General features: G+C 41.6%; 1 protein-coding gene across 1 annotated transcript; it reads left to right on the plus strand.

The window, feature by feature from the left end:
• Positions 1-674: 674 nt before the first annotated feature.
• Positions 675-6,337, plus strand: LOC127342473 (NEDD8-activating enzyme E1 catalytic subunit). Its single transcript, XM_051368432.2, has 9 exons — positions 675-902; positions 1,011-1,174; positions 1,628-1,830; positions 2,243-2,475; positions 2,548-2,610; positions 2,698-2,754; positions 4,019-4,140; positions 5,291-5,408; positions 5,873-6,337. Exons 1-9 carry the CDS (start codon positions 783-785, stop codon positions 6,158-6,160), a joined length of 1,368 nt encoding a protein of 455 aa, XP_051224392.1. The 5' UTR covers positions 675-782; the 3' UTR covers positions 6,161-6,337.
• The last annotated feature ends 3,398 nt before the right edge of the window (positions 6,338-9,735 follow it).

Below are 9,735 nucleotides of genomic sequence, written 5' to 3' on the forward strand. Positions count from 1 at the left end.
GCCAGAGGAGGAAACCAGAGCAGCAAAGCACACCAAATCCAGCAGCAGCAAAGCAGGATCTTATTGACGGAGAACCCCGAGGTGGAGGAGCTCGCCTTCTCCGGCCGCCGGAGCTCGATGAGACAAGACCCCCACACCCAGACGCACCAGATCTGGCCCTATAGATCTCGTGCCCTACTCCAAACTACCGGCAGACCGCCGAGACACTTAAACCTAACCCTATGTACAACTCCGGCGCCTCCCCTTCGCCATCTCCAGCCGGCAGCGCCGCCGGAGAGGGCTCGGGTTCGGCCCGGTCTCACTTGGAGGACTCTCAAGGAGGAGGAGGAGGGAGAGAGGAGAGTGGTGGGAGAGGTGAGCGTTTTCAAGAAATTCCTTGTTAAGCGTCAAAAGTGTGAATCTAAGTAAATTGAATAGTAGAGATTACAAGCCCCTAAAATTTAACAAACTTGGTCATTATTTTTGCCCATAATATAAAGTATTTTACATTGAGATTTTACAAATTGTTTAAAACTTTGAAGTACAGTTTTCGAAGAAAAATAAAAATAGCTCAATGTAGCCCGAGATAGGCCTTTGGGTTTTCCTCAAAACCAACCATGAGCAAACACCAAATCGGAGGTTTCCAGCCTTCACCCGATGCCGCCCGATGATACATATCACGAGTCCTGACCGTCCACTCCAAAGGTCCCTCCCTGGGTTCTTCCTCTCTCTCCCCCCTTGTGTGCCGCACCCTCGACGCCTACAGATTCCTCCCCCGTCCACTCCAAAGGCAGGCGAGAGAGATGGCTTCCCCTGACGCGGAGGCGGCGCCGCCAACGGAGCCCGAACGGTGGAGGGACCTGGACATGCTCCTCTCCCGTCCCGGCAACCTCGTCCACTCCACCTTCGATCCCAGCCCCGGGGTAAGCAGCCGCCGCCACTGCCTCCCCCAACTCCTGCTCAGCGTTCTCGCTTCTTCTTCTTCTCCTTGCGATCTCTCACCCTTCCAATCTGAATCCTCTCGCTCGCAGCTTCGGGACCTGATTGGGAGCTTCGTCGAGGTGCTCGTCGTGGGGGCCGGCGGTCTGGGCTGCGAGCTCCTCAAGGACCTCGCCCTCTCCGGCTTCAAGAACCTGCACGTCATCGACATGGACACCATCGACGTCTCCAACCTCAACCGACAGTTCCTCTTCAGGTGCTTCTCCACTTGCATTGCCGACTGACTATATGTATATATCCCCGCGTGGTTTTAGATCCTTACCTTCTTATAACGAGTTGCGACAGAAAAATAGGGTTTATGCAGTGTAGTGGGGTTAACCTTTGCTGTTTTGTTCACATGCCAAGCGCTAGACTTAATGTTATCTGGTCGATGGGAAGATATTTCGACCTTGATTTATGCATCGGAAATTGATACTAAATAGAAGAAGGATGTTTGACTGTTAGGCTCTGTTGAATGAAATTGGGTTGGATTGTTTACAAGTTTAGAGAGGATTTGGGGTTTAACATATAGTACTATCTTGTGTGGTTGAATCCCTTTCCTAGCTGTTGCCAAAGACTCACTTTATTGTGGCGACTGTATATCTCTTTAAAGTTTGCATGTTTTCTGTAATTTATCATCTCAATGAACATTCCATATAATTTTTTACAGGATTCACGATGTTGGGAAGCCCAAGGCCGAAGTAGCTGCAAAGAGGGTCATGGAGCGAGTTAGTGGAGTGAACATTGTGCCCCATTTTTGTAGGATTGAAGATAAGGAGCTAGATTTCTATAAGCAGTTCCAAATAATTGTCCTTGGTCTGGATTCAATTGAAGCTCGAAGTTATATCAATTCCGTGGCTTGTGGATTCTTAGGTATATATACTTCCATACCCTTTTTTATGTAGCCCTAGTCCATGACTTGGAGACATATTGAGCCTACAACATGTTCATCTGTTATTTTCTTGTATAAATTCTAACTTGAAATTTGGAGTGAACTGTTAGACTAAACTTTCATCATGTCAACCATGGATTGAGCATCCAGAAAGTTTGACCCAAACAAATTGCTAGAGATGAATGGAAATCATTACTGTTTGATATGAATTTGCACGTAAAATCAAGTTTCTCTTCAATTTACTGCAGATAGTATTTTCCCACTTATTGACCTTCATAGTGCAGTTTGATTATGTTTCCACTCCCCAAACGATCAGAGATTAGTAAGATTACAAAATCGAACTCAAAATATCTTTACTGGTCTACTGATGCCAGTGTATAATTGGAATTGCAGAGTATGACTCAGACGAGAAACCAGTCCAGGAGACAGTTAAACCTATGGTAGATGGTGGAACAGAAGGTTTCAAAGGTCATGCTAGAGTCATTATGCCAGGGACAACACCTTGTTTTGAGTGCAACATATGGCTTTTCCCTCCCCAGGTCAAGTTTCCCTTGTGTACCCTTGCTGAGACTCCGAGAACTGCAGCTCATTGCATTGAGTATGCTCATTTGATCAAATGGGATGAGGTATAGTTCCTATCTCTCTAGTTTCCTCTTTAATCAATATATATTTTGTAACTATTAAGTTCACTCTTGCAGGTTCACAGTGGAAAACCTTTCGATGCTGATGATGCAGAACATATGCAGTGGATTTATTCAGAGGTCTGATCTACTGTGATTACATGTAATTTAGATAGTACTATCCTTTTTTTTTTCTGTCTAATTTGCCATTTATACCTAATAATACAGGCTTTAAAGAGAGCAGAACTTTTTGGTATTTCTGGAGTTACATATTCTTTGACTCAGGTCTGATCTCTTCTCTGTTTATTCTCCAGTTCTAAGATGTAACTTTATTTTTTCCTTGTCTACCCCAGAGTTTAATACTTCTCCTCTGTTGTGATCTGCGCTTGTTAGGCCCTCATTAATAATGTATTCTAATTAACATTCTTGCCAGAATCATAGTATTTAGTATTTTATTTCCTTTATTATTCATGAAACCAATCCAACCTTATTATGTTAACTTCATATAAGGGGCCCTTCTGGGCAGGTGAAAATTTCACTGCCGGATTGGCGGAAATTCCGTGAGTGAGATTGCATGGCATTGCAGCTCAAATTCAAAACCTGCCATATAGAATTCTGGCCCTGTCAAGATTATCTCGTTTCTCTAGCAGTCTGCTGTAACCGAATATTAGGATTTTATTTTGCTACTAGATTTGCTAGTATAACCGTTTCTATAGCTGGATTATGATGTGTACAGCTTTGCACTATGGGTAAACTGGCAGTAGGTAGGAGTAACTCATTATCCCCTTCAGTTGTGGACCATGTTAAGAGTTCCATATAAGAATGGTCTTAATTTGTATATGTAGTTTATAGCTTGTTTAAGTTTTGTTTAATCATGAAGATGTTTAAATTCAGTAGCCTTACAATGTGTAGCAGACCACCTCCATATGATTTTCTTAATGAATATGTATTCACATAATAAGCTCTGGCTCTCTTATTACGTGTGTACACATATGCTGCTCTTTCGCTTTGTGCTAAAAAAACTCAGATTGCATGATTTAGCTGTTACCTGTGCAGCGTCAGCATGCTGTCAATGTTATCAATAATTCATTATTGGTACTTGATGTTTTTATTTGCACAGTTGTTTATGTCGATTTTTCTGTGACATATATTGTTTTGTCATTTGGTTGGTGTATCAGTACCTACTTGTCTGTGTATGCCATTGATGGTGCTTTGGTCTTATTATATCCACCTGCAAAATAGTAATTATAAAAAAAACCACGCTCTATACTTTAATGGGAATAACGAAAGTATCTCGATGTGATATTAGGCATTTCAGAACAAACCTTTTCATATGGAGTCATCCTACTATTTGTTGCGCCAGTGATCTAATCTGCCAGTGTTCGTACCACACTGTATTGCTTTAGGCTAACTACTTTAGGCTCTCAGTTATCATGATCACTAAGTATGATATTATTATTTGTTCAGCTGTATAAATCTTGGAATCAAGAAGCATAGTGTTGTAATTTAAGAGGCCATGAGTGCATGACATGTGTATTCCTGATTACAGGGTGTTGTAAAGAATATCATCCCAGCCATTGCTTCAACAAATGCAATTATTTCTGCTGCTTGTGCATTGGAAGCTTTGAAGCTCGTATCTGGCTGCAGCAGAAGTGTGTCAAATTATCTCACGTGAGTTTCATTGCATCATGCCCCATTCTTAGTCTGTTATTCAAATAGTTGGTGTCACCAAAGAGTAAGAACAAACGTGATATTCAATGATGTATTTGTAAATATCTCTATTATTATTTTTAGCCAAATTTATTACCATATCAATGCATAATATATGTATGCCAAAACTCCTGCAGTTGGAAAGTGGGCAATGCATGAATGCATTGATTTAGTTAGAAATTTATAGCACAACAGTTTCAGAAAATGCCACACGATTAGCATTTCTTTGAATTGCTCCTAGAGATTTGGTTGGGTGGGTTAGTTCTTTAATCTTGTGGCAGATAATTATTATTTTTCTTTCCAAAATATTAGTGGACAATCAGTGGATAGCATGATTTATTTAAATCAAATCTGATTTGCCAAACAGGATAGACTTTTCACAACTTCTCAGAACAAGTTAAATTAGCACAGCAGAACACATCAACTCCAAACTGTGGCAGTCTCCCCTAAATCTATGTTCCAACCTGTAACGGAAATGGAAGTATGAGAAAGTAATGAGAATGTAGACAAAAAGGGCACAAATGGACAATTCCTCCAGCACAAAAAGTCACTAGGGTGCTTGATAATCTATGCATGTGATGCTCATATGCGATATCCGAACTCCTCAGAACTGGTAATCAGCAAGTTCAGTTCAAAACTTAGAACTGGACCAGTGTCCTGCTGTCCACTGCTGGTTGCTCTCAACTATGCATATTGCTGTCAATTGTCACAGCCCTTCTCCGGCCAGACTTGTAAAGTTTGACTGCTGAAGTTGATATCCCGATGCATATCATACCCAGCTTACATGTAAAAATTGTTTGCTCGGTGTAAGTTGCTTTTTTATCTTGTGAAGGCATTCTATTCCATCTTCCAATGATTGAAATTATTTGGGCATTCTATTCTATCTTCCAATGATTGAAATTGTTTGGTCAAAATTGGTTGTTGTCATCATGTTTCGGTTATCCCCTCTAAATATTTTTGTTACTTACATACGCCCACAGAGTGCTGCTGCTGCTATTATTTTGACAACCATATCTGAACTTCTGAAGCAGATGCATTTCCTGATTTGTTACATAAGTACAACACGTTGGCAATTTGAAGAGTCTAACAATTATATTATGTTATCATTCAGGTACAATGGCCTTGAAGGAACTCATATTAAAGTAACAGAGTTTGTTAGGGACACAGATTGCCTTGTATGCGGACCTGGTACCCTCATTGAGCTGGACACATCATCAACGCTTTCGGAGGTTAGTAACATAATCAAACTGAAAAGCATTGCATGCCCTGTGCACATTCCTTCATATAATGAAGTTACATTGGCTTGTGAAGGGCTAAGATGTTAACTTTCGAATACGTAAAATGAGAAATTCTATCTGGCTCACATGTACACAGATGAATACAATCATCATATTAAAATCACAGAATTGGGTCTTGAAGAAAAAAGAAAATTAGCTGCATTATTTGCCAAGTTCAAAACATGTACCACATTTTTCAGCTAAATGACACTTCTAAACAGTGAGTTATTATCTCTCTGAACGAAGAGGAAGCTAAAAAATGAACACTTCCTTACTGACACAGACTAAAGGCAGTTTAATACCCAGATTTATGTTCCTAGTTTTAATTTTAAAATCTTACCCAATAGAAGATGTACTGTTCTGCGCACATGGTTTGCGTGCCTGTTAATTTCTGAATCTTTTCCACTCATGGACAGTTCATCAAGATGCTTGAGGAGCACCCGAAACTGCTGATGTCAAAAGCTAGCGTGACACACGAAGGCAACAATCTGTACATGCAGGCACCAGAAGTGCTTGAGCAGATGACACGGCAAAACCTGAGCATCCCCATGTTTGAGCTCCTTAAAGGAGCCTCATTTGCGACTGTGCATGTTACTGGTATGGCGGAGAGCAATGGGAAGAAAGTGTCATCGCTAAGGAAGCTGCGTGTCGCCTTCAAGGGCTTGGAGGAAGCTTCGAAAATGGATACAACTGAGAGCTCGTGATACTAGTGTTGCTGCTGCCAATGCCTTCCGAGAAAGATAATATTAACCTCCCTTTTATTGAGAGTAGTGTATTTCGAAGCAGACGAAACCGGAGCTGAAATTACTTGACACGATCTCTTTGGGATCAACTTGAATATGTTAGGCAAAACTGAGTCATCTGTGCAGCTTAATGGCTTATATCTCGTGTCTGACTGGTCATGCTATTTCACCGGCTTTAGTTTCTGTACGACGCACGGTTTCACCCGAAATATAGTTTTGTTTCTGCCGTGATCTTATAAGATAGTTCAGTGCTCCAGCGAGTAGTGCAGTTCCTGCATATTATGCTTCATAAAATAGTTCCCACTTCCCCGTAACCTAGAGAAATCTCTCATTTAAACCCGCCCTTCCCTCAGCGTGTAATCGTTTCATATTTATTTGGCATAGAGCTGTGTCAACAAGCGTAATCTAGCTATCTCTGTATCTTATAAGCCTGTAGCTTGACTTTTTCTTTTCAATTACCCCTTTTCCTGTTCAGCTTCCACACAATATGTGTGAGAAAAAAATTCATACAAAATTGAAAACAATTAATTGAGATTCCTAATGCATGGTCCAACAATTTCTTAAAATTAGGCAGCAATATTTTGTTTTCCTTAATTGAACTTGGCTGCACATATATGTGGAGAATCAACAAGACAGTTTTGTGGAATTTGTTACGGTAAGTTAGGAAGATATATTTCCCAAATTTTACGTTGATCTCTGTAAGGGTACATTGCCCCTATGTGTGGTTTTGGTAATTAATGACAACCTCTATGGACTAATGTTTTCATTGAGTTTATATGAAAGAATATTCCATAGGTACTACTTGTATTCCATGTGTTGGATTCAAGTATGGATGTCATGAAGATAAAGATACACCTTGTGTATTGGCATCAAGATCATCGATCAAGATAGTATGATAGAGCATGAGAAGATACAAGGTTGACCAATACAAAGAGTGAAGAATAGATTCAAGTTTGGTCAACATATGAAGCATGAAGAATGTGCCACGTGAAGTCACGTGGTATGCCCATGAGAGGATGACATCAAGTTGTGATCGTCATCAAGGTTGAGTTGGGTAAGTTCAAGTTGAGTATCTCAAAAGGATCATATACTTGAAGCTTGCCGTCCATTTGGTGATAATGGACATGTGAAGATATGCATCAATGGAGTTTTCCCATCATGGTGTATGGGGGAGCATTTGTGAGTCTTCACGAAGTAACAATGATCAAGTGTGACATTCCGGCTTGAGTAGAGGTTGAAGAGTTATCATCAAGATCAACGGGATGCGCAAGAAAAAGGTATGGTCTTGCTAGGTTTTCCTTTTACCGGTCTCAAGGTGGTTGATGGGAGACCGGATTATAGCATAGATAGCCGCACTATCAAGAGGGCCTTTCGGTTGGGTAACTTGATCACATCGTCTTAGGGAGCTCAATCCTTTGCATACTTTGCATATCCCTATTGCTTCTTGGTGTTTCTCTATGAGAGGTTCTTGAGCTTGTTGCTAGCTTTACAACAAGTCCAAGTTCATCGAAAACGGAATCCGCATGCATCTTCTATTGCGTTTTCGAGTTTGGACGTCTTCACCGTTTCTTGACGGTGGGAGACTTCCTCTCTAAAATCATCTAAAATGTTCTGTGAGGAGTCTCCATATTTCCAGTTTTTGTTGGGATTCTATTCGTCGTTATCTTTCCAACAAAATTGGTTTCATGTCAATCGGGATCCGGACACAAAAGTTATCACAGTTTTTGTATAACATGTTTTACCTGCTGGCCCGATTTCTCACCCGGCGTGACCGGCCGTCCCACCGGCCGGCCCGGTTCAAACCGGCCCGTGGACTGGTGCCAACCAGACCATGTACTGTAAGACACAGAAGTGTCCCGGTCATGGCCCGGTCACAGGCCCGGTTTGGACCGGCCGGGTCCGGCCCCTCGTCCGGTCTGACCGGGAGGTGGACCGGCCTCCCCGGCGCAGGTTCTGCGCGACAAAGACCCGCCCCGGTCACGACCCGGTGCCTGGTCCGGTTTTGACCGGCTGGTCCGGTCTGACCGGCCCCTGGACCGGACGGCCCGGTCCCAGGCCCGATTGACCGGCCTCCTCGACGGTTGACTCAGCCCAACTTTTCCCCAACGGTTATATTTGCTCTTGGGCTCCCTTCTTCCACCTTGGGCTGAGTTAGTTCTTCCACTCTCTCTCCTCCATTGTTGACTTTGAAGAACTTGCCCTCTCTCTTGATTCCCCCCATGATTCTTGCTCATTCTTGAGGGATCTAAGAGAGGAGATCTAGATCTACAATCCCCACCAATCCATCTCTCCTCTAAGTGAGGGGAACCCTTTGGATCTAGATCTTGGAGTCATTTGTTGATTTCCTCTTTGTTCTTCCTCTCTAATCTCATCCTAGCATTTGTTGCTTTGGTGGGATTTGAGTGTGAAGAATTTGAACACCTATAGTGTTCTTGCTTTGCATCATTGCATAGTGTTGAGCTCTCCACCACGATTAGTTCGAGTGAGAGACCGTGAGCTTGTGTAACATCCCAAATTTCAATAAAAAGAAAGTTAGAGAATTCCAGAGAGCAAAATTTCAAACAAACAAAAACTTTTTAAATTGCATATAGTGCCATGCATAGGACTTGTGCATTTGAGTGATATGCCATGATGAGTGTTATTATTTGTTTGTGCTATACTCTAAAACCCTAAGGTGATCATATTAAGATCACCAACCAAATAAATCAAAGAGGAAGAAAATCCATTAAATGAAAAACCCTAAAAACCCTCACATATGCCCTATGGCATTTTTATAAATTTTGATCCTAGACCAATTTGGTCTTCACCATTAGTTGAATAATGTTACTAAACACTTATTACAACTTTTGGAATCAAAGAATCACAATTCAAATATTTTTCAAATGCAAAACTAGCTCACATATGATAATGGTCAAAACTGAAATTTATAGTCTGATCACTACTTTGAGCCATTACAATTCAATTTTCTCAAACCAAATCTTGCTAACTCTTTGCACCATTTCAAAGTCAACATCAAGGTGAACAACTTTTGTAAAGATCACCCTACCAAAATCATTCTTGATCAAGAGCTATGCTCATCAAAAGATTCAACTTTTTAACATATTCAACAATCTCCACTTAGCCTAATTTTGCAAATTTTCGAATTCAACAATTCCACCACCACCTCTAATTATCTCTGGTCAAATACAACTTATCTAAACACACACATTTCAAATTGTTCAACCATTTGAATTAAATCAAATTTGGACAAATTCATCAATTTCCAAATATGACACTATTACACACTATTGCAAATAGTGATTCTACTCTACCTAATCTACCCTAACCTACACCATTTGATCCCCTGGTCCCCTCTAACACTAAGTGCTGCATAGCAAGGCTAAGGAGAGGAGGAGGGCAGCTAGGGCATGGCCATGCCGGCCATGTCGCCCAACCCGACGAGCTCCCCTCTCTCCCATTGCTTCTCTGCCCTGGCCACCGCGCCACAGCACGCCACCGCATCGCCTAGCAACGCCTAGCACCGCCATGGTCGAGGA

The sequence above is a fragment of the Lolium perenne genome, chromosome 3, assembly GCF_019359855.2.
Source record: "Lolium perenne isolate Kyuss_39 chromosome 3, Kyuss_2.0, whole genome shotgun sequence".
NCBI classification, from domain to species: Eukaryota; Viridiplantae; Streptophyta; class Magnoliopsida; order Poales; family Poaceae; genus Lolium; species Lolium perenne.